The 21,120-nt window shown below is 45.3% G+C and overlaps 1 protein-coding gene across 1 annotated transcript in view; it reads left to right on the top strand.

Moving 5' to 3' along the window:
- Positions 1-344: 344 nt before the first annotated feature.
- MARCH10 (membrane associated ring-CH-type finger 10) overlaps positions 345-21,120 on the top strand; it is an 80,620-nt gene continuing 59,844 nt past the window's right edge. Inside the window, exons 1-2 of the mRNA XM_029213124.1 lie at positions 345-434; positions 9,434-9,553. Of these exons, the coding sequence (XP_029068957.1) occupies positions 345-434; positions 9,434-9,553 (210 nt within the window). The remainder of the gene's footprint in view (positions 435-9,433; positions 9,554-21,120) is intronic.

The raw sequence follows: 21,120 nt of genomic DNA, 5'->3' as shown, positions 1-21,120 counted from the left end.
AGGTTCTTGGGTTTTCTTTTTTGTCGTGTGGTAGAACTGCTTCTGAATCAGGTGTCTGCCAGTCTAACTCCCTATGACTAACCAGAACAGGCTCACTGAAGCCAGCCCATGAAAGTGGCTGCATTATTTATGTCTGGAACAAGACGGCTGTAAAGGCATCGACACCCATACAAAGAGTCCTTTCAGTCTGAAAGGAGCATCTGTGCCTTTCCAACAATGGATATTAGATTAATAAGAGAATAAAAGCAATTATACTAAGAGAAATCCAAATATGGCAAAGCAACAAAGGATGATATCACAGCACATTTATTTATCTTTTATATGCAGGTCACGGATTAAGAATCATGTTGCATGAAGCAAAGGACAGGCAGAAGTTCGTCAGTGATGTTCAATATCTGTGGGACATGCAGCATAAGGCGGACTCAGAATATCAGGTAATGGCGGGAGGTGAGAGTATCTTCTACTTTCACTTACGGTATTAGGAGAGAATTCAGGCTACAGTATCAGTATATGATAAGCAGTAATAGGTTTCTAAAATCCAAAACCCACACTTACTAGCTGTGTGACCTTGAAAAGCTACTTTACCTCTCTGAGTCTCAGTTTCCTCATCTGTACAATGGGGATAATAGTCTCCACCTTATAATATCGTCATGGAAATAACATTTTTCAACTAGTTAGCACAGAGCTTGGCACACAAACGTTATTAACCAATGACATGGGGCTTAAACTGGATAAACCAGCAACCAAGAAAAAAGACATTAAGGAGTTAACCGGGTTACCTTACCATTTATAAAATAACACGCCCTTCCTGTTGTCCTCCGGCCAGAAGAAAGGTGGTTAGCGCATTCTACAATAAGCTAACTCTTCGTCACCCTAGCTACAGTGTTTACAGGCAAAACCAAAACAGACAGGGAGCCTGAGGAGTCATGATGTAATTACCCAGAGCTGGCATAGGACAAACTTGCCAGGCTGGGTTGTGGGATTCTGGGAGCAGTTAGAAAGTGTCACTCAGCCCGCTGGCCGGAGGTCAGCCCTCGCCAATCAAGGAGGCAGGTCCTCAGCCTCAACTGAGGATCGAAAAGCGCTCCTTCCCTAAGGAAAATACAGGCCTGCCGTCATCAGGTTTTCCTCCTTCTTAGCAATCTCAAATATAACTGAACCTCCCGGGGCACCAAGGAAACCAGAGCGATCTCAGTAACCTGATTTCACCTGTGTAGCACAGCTTAGCTCTGGGCCTGGAAATGGAGCCAGCAACTTCCTCCTACACTTGCCAGTCCACCTCCAAGGCTATAAAGTTGAGGGAGTCTCTACAAACTAAATAAGAACGTAAACATCTAAACGGGTCACACTGGGGGACCCTCTCCTCTCCACAAAGATGCCTCTGCCACACAGCCCAGGTTTGGAAATACTTGTCTGAAATTGTCTCTAGAACAGGCACGTAAGAAAATCAATCTTATTATTTGACGGTCTCTGCTGAAGAAAACCGCAAAACTGCATGGCTTGGAGCCACTGCAGCTTTATTTTCTAACTTCATCTGGGCTTTCAACACTGTCCTTGTTAATAAGGACACTTTCAACACCGTCCTTATAAATAATAATATTTATTAAATGCCTACTATGTCCTGAACAAAGTCCCCGCTCTCCCGGAGTTCTTATTCTAGGATTGAGAAACAAACTACACACACAAAGTAAAGTAAATATGTAAGACAATATAATGTATATGATAAATATAATGAGGCCTATAAAAGCAGAGGCAGTAGGGCTGGGGTGATGCTCCTTTACACAGGCAGGGAAGCCTCTTTGACGAAGTAGCATTTGGTCGTGGAGGTAAATGATGGGAAAGAGCCAACCAGAGCGTCCTGAGCAGAAAGAAAGCAAGCGCAGGGGCCCTGAGGCGGGGACTAACTTGGAGCGCTGGAGGAGACCAACGAAGGCCAGAGCAGCTGGAACACCGAGGGGGAATGCGGACGAGGTGGCTAGGACCAGATCGTGTGGAGTCTCTCAGGGCAAAGCTTGGTCTTTGGAGTTTCTTCTTAGCCCAGCGAGAATTACTGAATGAGTCTAAGCAGGGCAGCGGTGTCATCTGCTTTACCTTCTTTTTTTTAAGGTCACTCTGGCTGCTGTGTGGGAAAACAACCGAAAGGGGCAAGAGAAGCAGCAGAAAAACTTGTAAGGAACCTGAGAGAAATTTAGGAGAGACCAGCGTGGTGGGAGCAGGGGTGGCGAGAAGTAGCCCGAACCAGGACATAGAAGCAGCGCAGACATCTTGCTGATGGACGGGGAGGCGGAGTGAGGGAAAGAGAGGAATAGAGGATGACTCGCTTCAACATGTTTTCTTGTCCATTAGCTCCCTCCGTTATCACAGTTTAAACTTTACTTTTTTCAAACCTCCCGTCCCCATACTTTCAACAAGGACCGTCTCTTCCTGTTTTACATACACGTGTAACCAAACAGAGAATCTGAGGCCGTCAGGTGGGGAGCCACTCAGCTCCTCCCCTTCTATCCCAGGCTGCATGCCCGTCCAGCCCTCAAGTCTCGATGGGTGAAGGACAGTCTCCCTCCTGGCGCCGGACCTGAGATCTTGGTCCGTGCCCCTCTGTCTCCAGCCCCTCTCCATCCATGGACCTCTCTGCTACATCCTTGGAATTTCTCTTCTTCTTACTGGCTCAGCCCACAAACATGCTCAACTCTCTCTCATACTGAGAACAAAAGAACAAAGGCGTCTGTGGACAATGTGTCCTTTTCTAGCCACAGCCCTGGCACTTCCCAGTCTCCAGATGTCCCCAGTCAGCTACACTTCTGTCTCCACTCCGCCCCGCCATCCCATTCATGCCCTCACCTGCTGCAGCCTGGCGGTCTCCTCACCTCCCCTGAAACGCTGCTCGCCGAGGTCAGTAGCGAAATCAGCAGACGCCTTTGTAGTCCTTGTTTTCTGAAGCTTTACCTGCATTTGGCGCCATTACTCTTTCCCTCTCGCAACATTACTTCTCTGGCTTTCTGACATCGCACTCTCCTGGTTTTCCTCCTGTTTCACTCACCTTCCTCTCCCTGCCCCTCACAGGTTAATTCCCCGAGCTTTCCATCAGCCCAATTTTCTCCTAATTCACAATGCCTGTGGCCCATCTCATCCCCTCCTATGTTTGTAACCACCACTCATACACTGATGACTTGTAATCCTGTGTCTTCTCAAAGTGTCAGAATCCCATGCACACCTGCCTGCTGGATGGTTCCATCTGGGTGTCACACGGGCACATTGAATTCAGTGTGTCCACAGTTGGACTCCATGTGTCCATCCCCTGCCATCCTCTTCTGTAGCCCCTCTCTGAAGACAGTGACCCAAGCCTTCCCTGACTCCTTCCTCGCCCTCACCACCCATATCCCCCAGCTACCAAGTCCTGCTGAGTTTACCTCAAACCTCATGAGCTTGTGCCTCCCTTCTCATCCTATGGCCATCGCCCTGGTTGCAACGTCCATAGTTTAGCTCCAAGACTATTACAACGTCCTCATAACTGGCCTCCCGGCCTCCAGCCTTGCCACCTTTCAGACTGAAATTTATGTAAAATGCAAACTATGTAATTCGGTTGTTTCCTCTCACGTAGAGGTGTGTCCCAGACCCAAGAACCACAGCAAGACCAGTCCAATCCTCGACCACTTCTCTAACCTCCTCTTCCCTCTTCCCTACTCTCTCGACAAGGGTGGTGAAGACCATAGTTGTTTGTTTTAATATTTATTTATTTGTTTGCACTGGGTCTTAGTTGCGGCAGCCAGGCTCCTTTAGTTGCAGCTTACAGGCTCCTTTAGTTGCGGCTCACCAGCTCCTTAGTTGTGGCATGCGAACTCTTAGTTGTGGCATGCGGGATCTAGGTCCCTGACCAGGGATCAAACCCAGGCTCCCCTGCATTGGGAGCATGGAATCTTAACCACTGCGCCACCACGGAAGTCCTAAGACCATAGTTTTAACTTAGAACTAAAGGGAAACTCTGTATTCCCATAGCACCCTCTTTAAAAAACAAAAACAAAAACCCCTTATTGAGGTATAATTTACATAGCATAAAATTCACCTGTTTTAAGTTTAAATTGACCAAATTTGCCATCATTGCCATCACCTGATTTTACAACGTTTCCATCAGTCCAATACCAAAGCACCCTTTTCATACCTCTTTTTCATTGCTGATGAAATTGTATTGAAATTGTCTTTTGTGTGTTTTCCTATCAAACTGGACTGCAGCTTCCTAAGGGCAGGGACAGAGTCTCACTCTCCTCTGTGGAACCGAATGCCTTGTCATTGATGAAAGCCAGCGTTACCGAACTTGACCACCAACTCTGTTTATCAGACATAGATCCAGCTGACTTGTAACTAATCCTCAAAGTTAAATCCACCTTCACTGAGCATTTTCAAAACCACTCACCACAAGGTCTGCAAAGATAAATATGGTTGTCTTTCATATGTTCTGAGGATTGTCGAATTAAGTATATAGAAACCCACAGAAACGATTACTTTGACGGGAACAGCAATGAGTTATATTATTGACTCTGTCCCTTGCCTTGTTCCAGAAAAGATTTAAAGTTGGGGTTTAAGAATTGCATGGCTTTAATGACCCCTCAGTTACTTGGTCCATATACGACCTTTGTGTATTTAGATTATTTACTGAGGTAGAGTTTGCACTGAATGGATATTGAAACCTTGGGCCATTGATGAGCTTGGCCGGTTACTCGTGGACATCCCAGCTTTCACGAGCAGCCCAGCGATGTGCAAGGGAGTCCCTGTTTCAGGGTGTACAAATAGTGTAAGACCTACTAACCAGATGTGACTCCCAAATCATAGACATTTGCCACACATGCCTTCCTGAGATGGACTTGCCTTTAATGAACTGACTCAGATTGAGGCCCTTAGAAACCTCCTGTATACACTATTCCTGCTATAGCCTAAAATATGCTATGGGTTGGTAGGTACCAAATTAGCAGTGACTTTATAGGTCTGTCTGCTAGTGGCAGGAGAGGAAGGTTAAACCCACCCTGAATTATTTTGATGCTACTCCTTTCAGTGGTTGGGTGGGACCCGTTTGGAAAAAACAAGAGGAGATAATTTGGCATATTACATGCTATTTCAGAATCTGGTAACTAGTACATAATTATACGACATCTCAGAATTTGGCTATATGTCTTCAAGGGTGTTCATGCTGCATAGCTGTTTTTCCCCTTCTTTCCGTCAAATGTGTTTATGTAACTTGTGGCGAAATTTAGCCATTAATGTCCACTGAAAGCTAGAGAGAAAGATTACACTTGGAGTTTCAGGATGATTTTCTAGACTATCAAATGTGTTCAAATGGGTTTTATTTTATGTCGCTTATTCATTCTGATTCTTTCAAGTGCAGATCAAACAACTAATATGATGATATAAACTTGTTCAAGGACGTGATGGGTGACTATACCAGGTGGCGAGGGTTTGGGGACTGTCCACTCAGGGGGTGGGCAGTAGGAGTCATGGGGAGGGACATGTGACATGTGTGTTTCTCTGCTCTTCACAGAAGAGAAAAATAAACTCAGTCGAGGGGAATATCATGTCAAACTTTTTACACCTTTGATGTCTTAACCTCTTAAAACTAATGAACTTCGATAATGTCCCCAGTGATAATTAAAACCCCAAACCCTGAGACATGTTGGATCATAAAAACAACAACAAAAAAAGAAGCAACTGAAGGCAAGTCCTACTTCCCGAAACACTCAGAGTTCAAGTAACAATAACCTTGACAGAGGCCACTGCTGATGAAGAGGTGCAGTTGGGTCATAGTTCAATGTGTGGTTTTTTTTTTAATCTTTATTGGAGTATATTTGCTTCACAATACTGTGTTAGTTTCTGTTTTACACCAAAGTGGATCAGCCATATGCGTACATATGTCCCCATATCCCCTCCCTCTTGAGCCTCCCTCCCACCCTCCCTATCCCACCCCTCTAGGTCATCACAAAGCACTGAGCTGATCTCCCTGTGCTATGTGGCTGCTTCCCACTAGCTAACTATTTTACATTCAGTAGTGTATATATGTCGATGCTACAATGCTTTTTAGGCCAGAACCATGAGGCTGGGAAGTGTCCCTGTGGTGCATGGCTTCTTAAGGTACCAGGAGCCCGGATGATGACTAAAAGAATGGGGCTGGTAATAAAGGGAACAAAAGAAACTTTGAGCATCGCTGTGGGTTCAGAAAGCTGTAATTCTGAAGAAAAAGCAGTTTGCAGAGCTCCCTCAGTTGGCTTCCTGGGGGAACGGGCAGTCTTAGGAAACAGACCTCTACTTCCAGGGGAGAAAAACAAGGATGAACTTCAGGCCTGCAGGCCTTCCGGCCTTCAGAAAAACAAGGATGAACTTCAAGTCTTTTTTCTTCCACAGCCAAGATCAGAATCGCATTATTTAGCAAAGGCTGAGTTTAGAAAAAGGAGTAAACCAAGAAATGGGATTGGAAACAACAGTTAAAGCCTGATGGTGGTGGTGGTGGTCATGATGATGAACAGTTTTATTGAACGCTCACCGCGAGCCGGTCACTCTGCTAAGCGTCTTACCAACAGTGCCTCATGCTCTCCCGGCAATCTTGCAGCACAGAGGCATCTCCCTCTCACAGATGAGGGAAGCAAGAATCCATGGAGTTAGTCAGCCTGCCCAAGGTCACAATGCTAGAAAGTGGCAGAGCTGTGGTTTGTCGTGTTTACCTGTACTGAGTTACGGTGAGTCACAAAACCCATGTCATCCCCCACAGGCACAGATGCACATTCTGTGTTCTGCCCTACAGTGGTAGCTTCTGCACAGAAGGCAGCCTGACCGCGAGCACTGCAGTCAGAGGGACGGGCTTGGGGGGCGAGGGGGCGCGACGCGAAAGGAGGAAGCCCCGATTCTCCGCAGAAAGAAGAAAGAAGAAGTTACTTGAAGCCTCCCGTTTCAAGACTCGGCCAGTTTTGTCACACGAACAGAAACTTATTTATAGCAATCTAGCTCCAGACACGTGAAATTGAAAGGGAAATAAAGTTCCAGAGTAAGGGGAGCCCCTGGTGATGATGAATTACAAATCTGTTCCTTCTCCCCTTCCTGTGGATTTCAGGCGCCTCTGCCCCTGTCCCTTCAGGACCCTCCAAGCAGAAACAAAACCAGCATCAAAAACACCAAAAACATCATTCACTTTACAAATAACAAGAAAACCAGCCCCTGACGGGGGTGCGGGGGGTGGTATGGCTAGGTTCTTGCTGTTTCTAGGACTGGAAGTCCGAACTTGGCTCTGTCCCCATGTTCCTTCTCAGCGAAGCAATAACTTGGAGAGGGCTAACGTTTGATTTACACGGAAAGATTGCTTGGCTGTTTCAAGATAAAAATTAGGAAGTACCTACCTTGCCACTGGTTTCTTCTCCTGGTCCTCTGTGAGAGGAAGGATAAGGAATCAGAGGGGAAAAAAAAATTTTTTTTTCAACGTTGCAAACCATTCTATTCCTCCTCCCCTTTTGGTAAAGAAATACTTAAGTTGCATGCATTCTTGGAGAGAAGTTTCAAAAAACACTCCGCCCACAGGAATTCTGTTCATCCCACCAAGTCTGCCTCGGTCCTGCGTGCAATAGCTAACACAGGCTCCTCCACTTTCAGCCCATCAGCATTTTCTTCTTGTGCCTTTAATACAAGTGGGTTAGGATAACAGAGACATCTGTGGCTCCAGGAAACAATACTCTACTCCAGGCCAGAGCTCCCCCCTCAACAGGGAGCTCCAATCTGAAGTCATCGTAAAGGAATAAGAAAAAAGAGGCCCATATTTAGTTGAGCTCCATTAAACTCTCCAGCTGGCTCTCTTTAGTTTTACCTTGGTTTATTCTATTATTTGGTGTCTGTTTGTGTAACTTATTTATTATAGTTACTACTATTCAGCATTGAGTGGTGGGGGGGACTTCTTATTTATTAAAACAAACACTATCCAGGATTATTAAAATGGGTTGCTGTCTATACGGCATCGTTTTTGAAAATAAACCCAAGGGGAAAAAGAACCCCACCATTTTGGGGTGCTCTCCCTTTCCAAGCAAGGCGGGGTGAAACAGCACCTTTCTCTTGGGAATCCAGGATTCCACGAGCTGTGGGTAACTGATTCACTGTTCCCAAGTCCAAGTGGTAAATGTTTTATTAATATCAGGTCATTTCTACTCTTAACCTTGTAGCAGAATATTGGCTTTCTCCTTGGCCGTGAAATTCTGGCAAGTCCTTCTACATCAAGGAAGGAGATGCATTTTCTAACAGAGGGGAAAAGATGGAGAAGGAGTCTTTCCTTTCTCAACACAGGCAGGAAGAGGGAGATGGAGGGCCTAGTTGAGAACAATAGTGTCCGTCTTTACACTGTACTTCTTTACAGTGGGTAATTTGGCCCTGGTAGGACAAAGGTGAGTTCAGTCGTTGGATCTATAGAAATGCTGCAAGAAGTTTTGCTATTTTGGAGTATTTGAAATATCAGTTGAAAGGGAATTAAGCCAGGGACTTCCCTGGTAGCACAGTGGATAGGACTCCGCACTCCCAATGCAGGGGGCTCGGGTTCGATCCCTGGTCAGGGAACTAGATCCCACGTGCGTGCCACAACTAAGAGTTCACATGCCACAACTAAGAAGCCAGCGAGCTGCAACTAAGGAGCCATAACTAAGACCCAGTGCAACCAAATAAATACATAAATATTAAAAAAAAAAAAGAAAGTGAATTAAGCCAGATAGAGAAAGACAAATAGCATGATATCACTGATATGTGGAATCTAAAAAAAGATACCAATAAACTTATCTACAAAACAGAAATAGACCCACAGACATAGAAAACAAACTTATGGTTATCAAAGGGGAAAGGGGGGAGGGATAAATTAGGAGTTTGGGATTAACATATACACACAACTATATATAAAATAGATAACCAACAAGGACCTACTATATAGCTCAGGGGACTATATTCAATATTTTGTAATAACCTATATGGGCAAAGAATCTGAAAAAGAATATGTATATACATGCACACATATATATGTATGTATAACTGAATTACTTTGCTATACACCTGAAACTAACACAACATTGTAAATCAACTATACTTCAATTTAAAAAAGAGAGAAAGAGAACAGAAAGAGAAGTAAACGCAGCGTATTGGGTACTTCCTTAAGACGGCAATTGTTGGGTAAGTACTTAACAAAATGCCTCTTAGTATGTCTGTTGTTTGAACTTATTAAGGCAGTGACTAATATTTTTTGACCTGACATTTTGGGCAAAGGGAGGAGGGAGTGATGCCTGGGTGAGTGTCTTCACACCTGGTAACAGGTATTGATGAACACTTAGAGATGGACGCCTGTATTGCACGCTCCTCACAACAGGAATTAAGTATAAAGTTATCAAAGCTAGCTGTGGACCTAAACCAAAGAAACATCTTTTTTTTTGTTCTGCAGGCTTGCCTGAGACGACAGGAATACAGAAGAGACCCAAATGGGAAGAAACGAGATCAATTTTGGGGACAAGAGACAAATTTTGAGAGATCCCGGTTTTCAAGTGGGTCATCTTCCAAACAGGTACTCAGAATGCTGGGAGACACTCTTTTCCTGCGGGGTGTGTGTGTATGTAACTGACTTAGGAAAAAGCCAGCCCCAGAAGGAGATGCTGAAGAATCTTAAAGGGCAGGGTAGGGAGAGGCAGGGGCAGGAGCTCTCGCCCTGGGTGCCACCCCTGCCCCTCCTCTGCTGTGTGACCTTCCCCCTTCACCCTGGTTGGGCCTCACTCTTCTCTCCTGTAGACCAATGGAGATGGTCTCTGAGGTACCACCCAAATCAGAAATGCTGCAATTCTTTGATTTTAAGAGTCGGAAGCACCGGGCCTTCTAAAGCACTGCATCGTAATATATCTATATACCTATATCTACACCTACTTGATCTGTCTACATTAACGTAGACATACATATATATATATGTAGGCTTATAGTCTTACCCATTGCATTGCTTAGTATAGTTTTTATTTCAAATCGAGTAAAATGCAGTAATAATTGCATCATGTAATAACTAGAAATTGTTCAAATATTTTTGTCTGGATGATAACAATAAATAATAAGATCAGTATAATGTGATAACAATATGAAAATGATGATTTACAGTAGCAGTAGTTACCACTACTTGAGTGATTACAATGTTCCAGTACCGTGCTAGGCGCTTTATACCTATTCACTTATTTAATTCTCATAAATCTCTATATATTTGCCTCATTTTACAGATGAGAAAACTGAGCCCTAGAAAAGTTAAGAAACTTTACTTAAGATTTCACAGCCAGTACGTGGTGGAGTAGAGTTTTCTTTCTAGGCAGTCTGACCCCTGAGAGGGTGCTCTGAACCCCTGAGCTATATGATCATATTTCATGTTTAAGATCTTATCTGTGTAAGAGTTTTACTTATCCTATGCAAGCACTGAATACCGCAAGCTGCGTTCAACAATGGTTGTTGGTATGGCAAATTAAGACGAGCAATATGCCTTTTATGAATTCTTATTTAATGTTTTATGCCTGAAATATACTCTAGAGGACGGACTCTCTTTTCTATCACTGGTGTGGATCCTCAAGATAGATCCTGGATACCTGATATCAATCAAGTCCTTGTTGGGGTTTCTTCTTTAATCGAGGAGGTTCACATGGTGGTTATTTCATGTTCGAAGGACACCTTAAAAACATCAGCGATTGATGTTTATGGATGTATCCCTGGGAGAGATCTATATTCCCTATTAAGGAACATAAAATCGCACAATAAAATATTCCACCTAAAGGCTGAAGGTGAAAGAGACTATCTCACAATGTCGGCAGCGCTGAGAGCACATTGCCTGCACCTCTTCACGTTAGCCAAGGACTAAATATAATGCCTGCTGCTGATTAAACTTAGGGAGTGAGATTAATCCAAAACTTAAATCTAGTTTGGCTCGAACAACACATTTTTAGCATTAAGATAAATTCTCACGGTTTTGCACTTAGAAACAAAAATCAAGGACAGATGAAAAAAATGTAATTTCAGTCAAACAGTAGCATGAAGCCATAGTCCTAGTTTGGAATTACTAAACAGATGGGCAGCTGGGTTCTTCTGTTTTCATGCAAAGACTCATATGCAGAGTCTTGGCCATTTCGCATGGCAACACTCATGCATTTGGGATATTCTAGAACTTGAAGGTTCACGCTCCTCTCCACAAACTGTGTTTAGGGGACAAACTGGTGACAGATTCCTGTAGTTCCCTTCTTCATGCTACACAAATTACTCATTCTTTAAGGCATCATTGCAAAACACTCAGACCACATCTGAAAAAGGATGCAGCTGTACATATAAAAGTAATTATGAAATAAAGACAAAAATATGTGGTAAAGTGCATAAAACTGGCAATTTCTAAAGCACGCGAACAGGATTTTTCATGTTTGCTTTATGTCACCGCACCTCAGTTTGTCGGAGAACTTGGAACAACATTACTTGATACTCTCGATTTTTTCCAGATGATGCTATCCCAAGGGTTTGGGTACTGACTGTACAAGTAACTTCCAAGTTGCACCTTCTCTATCAAGAAGAGTGACAAGATTCGAATTTTCCACAGTGAATTTCACCTCTGCTTTGCTCCCTGTATTACAGATATTCTTTGGGGGATACTGGAGGATTTTGCCTCTGGATACAAAAGTGCAGGAAGGTCAGGGTGAGGGGAAGTGTCATGGAACGCATCCTTGTCAACAGCCATCAGGACTGTGTGTTTATAATCCCAATCCCTCCTCACTCAATCCTTCGACTTTTGCCTGGTACAAGTGAAGCCAGAGAGCCCTTATGACATTCAAACCAGAGCCCAGAAATCTTCAACTCCCACAATCATGGGCTAGTTTGAAGATTTCTCCTCCCAGGTTTGGACCCCCACCCAAATTCTGTGAAAATCTGGTTGTTCTTAAACCTTCATAATCTGGGGCTGCCCTGCTCTGTATCAAATCCTGAGGGAATGCAGAATTTATGAAACCTCTTTCTACAGGGTCCCCAAGGCCAGGGAGATCCTAGAGCTAGTTTCCCAGGATAAGAATGCTGGCACCAGGACTTCCCTGGTGGTCCAGTGATTAAGACTCTGTGCTCCCAATGCAGGGGGCCCGGGTTCGATCTCTGGCCAGGGAACTAGATCCCACATGCATGCCGCAACTAAGAGCCCGCATGCCACAACTAGGACCCGGCACAACCAAATAAATAAATAAATATTAAAAAAAAAAAAAAAAAAAGAATGCTAGCACCTCCCAAAGGAGAACCCAGGCCGGACTGATGCAATTTCCAGAGCTTAGTGTATGGAATGTCACATCAGGCACTAGAGCTGCGAAAGATCCTCGGTCAATCAGAAAGTGGCAGGAGAAAGATATAGTCCAATGAGACAGTGTAAACCCAACCCAAGCCCTCTTACCTAGGGAACATTTCCCTGAGTATTTTCCTTCTAGAAATTGCTGTGGCTGAAAACTCAAAAGAACATTTTATCCCTGATTTGAGAAGGCAAGTTCATTCCCTGATTGAGTGGGTTGTGTGACAGTGGATTGCTTAATCCATGGAAATTTTTCCACTGTACAATCATGATGTGAAGCATGCTACCACCAAATTTTGACACTTGTATTGCAACTTCCATCACTTGTTCATTCCTTAACCCAGTCTTAGACCATCACAATGCTGATGGGCCTGGAAAAAGTGAGGCATTTACCATCAAGTAATAGATCCAGCATCAAGATGCCATTTCTAAACACCTGCCTGGGGGTGGGCAGATCCCCAGATAAATGCACAGTTAACATGGTAGCCCCTCCCTTATGGCACAACCTCTTCACTCCGACCCGTGGCTTTAACCGTTGGTTATGCAGAGATTGTGTTCAATCTAACACCAAGATAAAGCAATCACTACCAAGCCTGTGCTGAGGGGTTCTTTAAAGCATCACCTCCCAGAAAAGGGAACCCTCCTATATATGTTGTTGGTGGGAATGTAAGTTGGTGCAGCCACTATGCAGAACACTATGGATGTTCCTCATAAAACTAAAAATAGAATAACCATATGATCCAGCAATCCCACTCCTGGGCATATATCCAGACAAAACTATAATTCAGAAAGATACACGCACCCCTATGTCCACAGCAGCACTATTCACAATAGCCAAGACAGGGAAACAACCTAAATGTCCATCGACAGAGGAATGGATAAAGAGGATGTGATGCATATATACAATGGAATATTACTCAGCCATAAAAAAGAATGAAATAATGCCATTTGCAGCAAGATGGATGCAACTAGAGATTATCATAGAAGTGAAGTAAGTCAGAAAGAGAAAGACAAATACCATATGATATCACTCATACATGGAATCTAAAATATGACACAAATGAACTGAAATAGAAACAGACTCAGGGACATAAAGAACAGACTTGTGGTTACCAAGGGGGAGGGGCTTGGGGGAGGGATGGAGTGGGAGGTTGGGGTTAGCTGATGTAAGCTTTTATAAATAGAATGGATATACACACTGCTATATTTTAAATGGATAACCAACAAGGACCTACTGTATAACACAGGACCTTCTGTATAACACAGGGACCTACTGTATAACCTACTGCTCAATATTATGTAACAACCTAAATGGGAAAAGGATTTGAAAAAGAATAGGTACATGTATATGTATAACTAAATCGCTTTGCTGTACACCCGAAACTATCACAACAGTGTTAATCAACTATACTCCAATATAAAATAAAAAGTTAAAAAAAATCATTAGTAAAAACATACACACAAAAAAACCCCCACAAAAGCACGCACACACACACACACACACACAAAATAGAATGGATCAACAACAAGGTCCTACTGTGTAGCACAGGGAACTATATTCAATATCCTGTGATAAACCATAATGGAAAAGAATATGAAAAAGAATATATATATGTATAACTGAATCACTTTGCTGTACAGAAGAAATTAATACAACATTGTAAATCAACTGTACTTCAAGTTTTAAAAATTACAAAAAAAATAATAATAAAGCAGCACCTCTTAAATACATTTAAGTTAGTTGTGTGACACAGTACAAAGAACACTTATCATCAAGGGTTCCCTCATTACAGTGTGAATTCGGACAAAGCACTTTACTTCTAAGTACTTCAATTTCCCGTCAAGGAGATCCTTATTATTATGCTATTATCTCATAGGATCATTGTGAGAACGTGTGAGATGCTCAAGCGTCATACTAACATTAGATTCATTATAAGTTGCCTTGGTGTCCAGCTATGCTTGCAAATGATGCTCCAACATTTATCGATAGAGGAGCAGCTCCTGAGGCTTCTAGAATACCTTCTTTCCTCTCAGCCCCATCTCAGGCCACATTTCTAAGAGCTAACCTAACGTAGCAACTTAATTTCACACCCTTTTCAAAGTTACCTACAACCCTGTGAGCTGTTTAATCAAATTAGAATTTAACAGGGAAATAAACAGCAGCTCTACAGAACCAACTACACCTTGGATGATTTAGTACATTAAAAAGCAAAGCAGTCTCTCAGTATGAACAGGAAACAATGTCCCTGGTACACTGCTGGCCCAGAGGAGCCTGCTGTGGTGCCAGGGGCATCAGGATATTTTGACCTCTCAAAACTTCACAGAGGGGACTTCCCTGGTGGCGCAGTGGTTAAGAATCCACCTGCCAATACGGGGGACACGGGTTCGATCCCTGGTCTGGGAATAACCCACATGCTGCGGAGCAACTAAGCCCGTGCACCACAACTACTGAGCCCTGCGCTCTAGAGCCCACGTGCCACAACTGCTGAAGCCCCTGAGCCTAGAGCCCACGCTCCGCAACAAGAGAAGCCACCGCAATGAGAAGCCCGTGCACTGCGACGAAGAGTAGCCCTCGCTCACCACAACTAGAGAAAGCCTGCGTGCAGCAATGAAGATCCAACGCAACCAAAATTACATAATAAAAATAAGTTCAAAAATAAAAATATTTTTAAAAAGAAATTGAATTAAAAAAAAAAAAGACTTCACAGAGAAGGGCCAGGACCCCCAACTTCCCCAGAGAAAACGATGAAACTGATTAGCTCAGGACTTGGGGGACAGCAACCCTCAATGAAGAAAGTCATCGTGGCCCCTTCTCATCTTCCAAGATCCTGCATCCTTGCTGGATGGGCCACTTCCAAGAGCACAAATCTCAAGGACTGAGGACATGTGGTCACTATATTTGGCAAAGAAGGTGGGCACCAGCCCTCAGCTTTTCAAGAGCACCGTTCGCTCCGATAATAGGAATAGGATTGTCATCCTTTCACCATCGGCAACCGAGCGGCTAAACGTTTAGATTCCAGGTCACCAGGACCCAGCGTTACACTGGAAGGAGGCGGCTAACCTGCCACCAGCAGCAGCCGGCTCTGCCCCAGGCCTGGCTCAGCAGGATGGTTACATCCGTGAGATCGCCCGAACCTCCCAGAAGGCAAGGTAAGCTTAAGTGTGAAGGCGGTTACCCAACATAAACATCTTAATTGTTTTGTTCGTGATCATCCACACAAACGTTGGAGGTTGAAATGAAAAATAAAGCTTCTTCAAGTAATCTGCAGTGGCTTAAACAGTCAGAAAGTGCATTCATACACGAGGGCAGCAAAAGCCTAAAACTGTGCTGTCCAATACAGCGGCCACTAGCCATGTGGGACTATTTAATTAAAATAACATTTTAAACGCAGTTCCAGGCTCAGGAGCCACATGTGGCCCATGGCTGCCATATAGGACATTTCCAACACTGAAGAAAATTCTATAGGACAGCACTGCTCCTGTTTATGGTCAAGTCCAAAAGATGAAACAAGACAAGATCCCACGGGCCAGCAAGGGGTTTTGTTTCCCAGAAACCGTCGTCGCGTACTCCACACTACAATGCTTTTGCCCACCGCAGCTCTTTGCAAACGTTTGCTCTCCGTTGCTGAGTCAGGTGTCCACGAAGGCTGGCTCGCTTTGCATTTGGTGTTTTCCTCCAACTTGGGTATATTTGCATGTCTCCTTTCATTACCTGCCTCTCCAGCCTCTCCTGCCTGTGAAACCTGCAGCTTCTCCTCTTTCAAACCGCTCTTGGGGAGCTGTTTGTTCTCCCATTAATCTGTCAGTGTCAACCTACCAACACCCTTGATGGTGTCACGGAAGCAGCCAGCTTAGCACACGGCATATGCGTTCTGTGACTCACACTTTTAATTTTCTCTAACTTCTACCTGTCCATTGTCAGACTCCCCGTGGGCCGGGCCTCCCTTCGTTCTGGCCCCGGGCCTGTGTGAAAATGAGGCAGGTCACACACATACATGCTGGCTGTGACTGCCGGGGGGTGGGGGGGCCCACCTGGGAGGCTGTGAGTCATCCCTAACACCTGGCCAGGTGTGGTCACCGCCGCCCGCCCCCTCGACTCTAGCGCAGATTCCGTGCCCTCGAGGTGCACCTGAGTCACAATGCAGCTCCACACCCAGCATCTCGAGCCCAACACGGACGTCAGGAGGCAGAAAGTGCAGCCCACGGTTTGTCGGGAATTTTCGTTGGAGTTTGTTTTCCATTTTAGCTGTTGGTCTGTCCTCCTTGGCCTGTCCCACCACCCCCTCAGACTCAAGAGGCTGAATCCATTGTCTTCTCCCCTCAGATTGGTTCCTCTTCCTGAATTCATTGCTGCCCAGGCCGGAATTCTGGAGATTATCTCAGACGCCTCCTTCTGTTGCCCCTTCTCAACTTCACGGCCGTCAGACACCAGAGTTAGACTGTCTTCCCTCCTCTCTCTTGAATCTGTCCACCAGCACCTTCCTTTGCAGGGCCCTGTCTTTTTTTTTTTGCCTGGATTATTGTAGGAGCCATTTTCCTGATCGTTTTGTCTTTACCTCACCCCTTCCGGCCAGTCTCCTAGGCAGCATTATGAGTGGATCCCTCTAGAAGCAAACTGGAACATGCCATTCCTCTATTAAAAGCTCTCTAGTGGTTCCCCATGTCTTTGGGATCAAGTTCAAACACCTTAGCAAAGTGTTTGATGGCTCTCAAGGCCCTGGATGGCCTGACCCTTAACTCTGAGGACACTTCCTCTGGGAATAGCTGCTCCTGGGGGTCAGGTGGCTTTGTTCTTGTCCCTCCTTTGTATTCCCCAGAACACTGTCTGGGCTCAAGCCCATCTTAGGATACGTCTTCCTGTCTGTCTCATCCTTAGGCTGGGAGCCACTCAGGCGCAGGCACTGGTTATTGCTCTTTTTTGATGGTTGGAATTTGCTTTAATAGACTTCAGCAAGAGGAAAAAAGAATAAATGAAGTAAATGTGCGAAAAATCATGCCAATTTTCGAATCTGAATGATGGGTATATAGGAGTTTATTATTATTCTCTCTACTTTGCCATGTTTCATATTAAAAAAAATCTGAGACAAAGGCCCCACCCAGGGGCAGGAAGTTATAAGGCAGGACCTAGGTGAGGTGCCCAGGGAGGGCACAGGGCAAGGGAGATGGAGGGACAGAAGGAAGAGATGGTGCAGGGGGCCTGGAAGCAGAGATGATGCTGTCCCTCAGAGGGTGGCATTCTCTAGGACCTGCTGTCTTGTTGGGCAGGTCACCTCCCCACCAACAGCTCTCTGAGACTTCATTCTTCAGGACTCACTTCCAGACTCTTCAAGAAACCAAATCTGCTGGCACCTTGATCTTGGACTTCCAGCCTCTAGAACTGCTTGAGCGGGAACTGGTCCCAGGCGTTGGTGCACAGGGTGATGGCCAGGTGAGGGGCAGACAGGAGCACCCCGCTGAGTACCGCGGCCCGCATGTGCACGGGCAGGAGCGTGTGGATGGTGTAGATGAAGAACACATTTTTTTGTTTTTTTTTAAATCATAGGTTCACAGCACAGGAAAGGGACCTTGAAGGACATTTAGTCTAGTCACCCATTGCAGTTTTAGACACACTAGTTGTTAGAAAGTTCTTTTTTTTTAAAATTTTTTATTTATTTATTTTTGGCTGTGTTAGGTCTTCGTTGCTGCACGTGGGCTATCTCTAGTCGTGTTGCGCGGTCTTCTCATTGCTGTGGCTTCTCTTGTTGCGGAGCGTGGGCTCTAGGCACACAGGCTTCGGTAGTTGTGGCACGCGGGCTCCGTAGTTGTGGTTCATGGGCTCTAGAGCGCAGGCTCAGTAGTTGTGGCGCACGGGCTTAGTTGCTCTTTTTTCCACCACACGCTAGGAGCTCCATGAATGTTTGATGACCGCCAATCACAGGAATGTTTTAGGAATGTGCACGTGTTGAAATCACAGCAGTGTAGCCCCAACCGCCAGAGCAGGACCCTGCCTCGAGCAAGAGAAGAAGGTGGGCACCGTTACCACGAGTGGTGGGCAGACCCGGGCCTGGCCTGAAATCATCAAGAAGAGAGTGGTTTGCTGAGACCGCCAACGTGCAACGGCCAGTTTGGGTCTGAAGACTGAAACCGCAATCAACCATTTGGAAACCACCTCCTCATCGGTGGCGACCAGAGTGACTGGCTAAAGAGAACGTTCTTTTCCTGGCCTACCACTCCGCAAAGCGACAGGTGGCTTCCTTAAAGCTCTGGGTAGGTTCCTTTTGTCACAGGTGGGCAAGAACACAGAGACGGAAGCAGCTCTCCGTGGACAGAGGAAACTCAGAACAGCCCAAAGTTGACCCAGGACTCACTCGCACTTTATAAGAGGTCATCTTGGTGTGCTTAAATGTCCCACCAGGTAACTCACCAGACTGAACTGAAGGTTTCCTTTGTGATCACATTATAGAGTAATTGGAAGACCTGGGGTGCAGGCCCCTGGGCAAACCAGGGTCCTAGAAGCCTTTCACAGCAGTAAATGGCACAAACGAGTGATAATTGGTCTGGGCAAAGCCGGCAGTGCTTCATTTCTCCTCCGTTTCTGTGCTTTGCCTGAGTTCCACTAGGTAATTTAAAAATAGGGCATGGCAGGAAAATGGGGCAACCGTCAGTTTAAATTGCAGCTGCTTCCAGAATGTCGTCCTGCCTTTTGAACAGATAAGCAGGACGGCCTAGAGTCAATCCTTCCACGGGGTGATTCTGCCACTCGGCCCAGCTAGACAAACACCAATTGTCATCCCAGCTCAGTGAAATCACCGGTGCCGAGCAATGTTGACCTCTGACCCCAAGAGTTCCCCGTGTTAATTAGACTCAGCAGGTCAGAAATTGCACGAGTGAAGATTATGAGAAAGTGGCTTTTTTCGCATTTTATGTAGTGCTGTATATTTCAGTTTACAACATCTTATTAAAATCCCCTACTTAAAAAAAATGGTTCTAATTGCTTTTTAAAACCAAGAAACTTGTTAAAAACCTATTAAAATTCAGATATCAAAATTTAAAATTTTTTCAGTCAGTTGCGAGACATGATTATTCAGGGGCATACTCGCATTAAACATAACCTATAAATACAGCATTCCACCCTAAACCCTTCTTTTGTTGACAACAACAATTGCCTTATTTGTTAAGGAATTATAAATCACTGGTGTCCAAGACACTGTGTTGGGTGGTATGGGGAGATAGTAATGAATAACCTCTGGTCCCTTGGTTCCTCTCCCTTTGTCCTTTCATTGTCCCCTCTGTACCAACTTTTCCCTTCCCAAGCAGCCTATGTTCTGTGCTTGATCCTCTTAACACTTCCCTTGCCCTTCGTTTTGTTGACACACCTCTCTGGCCAAATCCTGCCCATCCACGGTCTCTGGGTCTGCACCCATACCACTGGTGACTACCGGAAAAAAATCACCCAACCTTGAAAAATGGTGCCCCTGGAAGGTCACGGCCACTAACCTCCTGCAACTCTTCGATGCTGCCCAGTTTCCCTGGTCAACTGTCCCTTCCACTTCAAGCCTTCTTCCCTTTCCCCAATCCCTCCTCTCTTCCACCCCACTCCACAGTGGTCCTCACGTGGAAGCTCCCTCAGCTCGCTGCTGCCCAACCCATCCACCCCTTTCCCTCTGCACCACCCTCCCCTCATTCCCACCCAGTCACCAACCCTTCCATCTCTGCTCAGGACCCTCACTCCATCCACTGTCCCTTCCATTCCCGCATCTCCAACTCTGTACCAGAGCCTTCCCTTCCCATCAGCATTTAATCATGATCCAAGGTTTCCTACCAAAAATCATGAGAGCAACAGAAGAGACCTTCCTTGAGCCCCCATCCCCTCCACTTACTGCTTCTCCCTCACAAAGCTCTCAAAAGAATCATTTACGCTGACTGACTCAGTTTCCCCACCTCCTACTCACAACGCAACCCACTGCAATCTGGCTGCCACACACGTCATTCCACAGAAACGGCTCTTCGTCAGATGCCTTCCACGTCTGTGATGCAGGGCGTCTCTTGCAGTCCTCACTGCACTGCACCTCTCGGCAGCTTTAGCTCGCCTGGCCACTCCACTGTCCTCAAAATGCTGCGTCCCCGCGCTTCTGCGAAGCCACGTTTTCCTGGCTTCTCCTCCTTCTCGGCGCTGAGTCCTGGGATTCCTCCAGGCTCGCTTCCCTTCTCACTCTACACCTGGGGGTTTATCCTGGTTTTGTATCACAGGCCTCTTAGGCAATACGGATGACCTCTCTGGATCCTCTTCTCACAATAATATTTTCAAATGCATAAAATAAGATGCACAGGATTTCAAAGGAAACCACAATCCTTGAAATAATCATCAAGATATTTTTAGAAATCTGTGACTCAGTAATATATGTGCTTCTTTTTTTTTTTTTTCTGTACGCGGGCCTCTCACTGTTGTGGCCTCTCCCGTTGCGGAGCACAGGCTCCGGACGCGCAGGCTCAGCGGCCATGGCTCACGGGCCCAGCCGCTCCGCGGCATGTGGGATCTTCCCGGACCGGGGCACGAACCTGTGTCCCCTGCATCAGCAGGCGGACTCTCAACCACTGCGCCACCAGGGAAGCCCAGTTCCTTTTTTTAAATGTATCAAAATTCACTTTTTAAAACGAGTTTTGATAAATGCATGTAACCATGTTTCGAGTTTCCATCACCCCATGACCCTTTCCAGTCAATTCCTGTCTCTGTCCCTCTTAGAGGCAACCACTGTTCCGAGTATTTTCACCATAAATTAGTTTTGCCTTTTCTTTTTCTATTTCTTTACACTGTTTTCAGT

This window comes from Monodon monoceros, unplaced genomic scaffold (assembly GCF_005190385.1).
Source record: "Monodon monoceros isolate NGI ecotype Baffin Bay Population unplaced genomic scaffold, NGI_Narwhal_1 Super_Scaffold_9, whole genome shotgun sequence".
Taxonomy (NCBI): Eukaryota; Metazoa; Chordata; class Mammalia; order Artiodactyla; family Monodontidae; genus Monodon; species Monodon monoceros.
The sequence above is the reverse complement of the archived record's forward strand: the minus strand, read 5'-3'. Positions and strand labels throughout refer to the sequence as shown.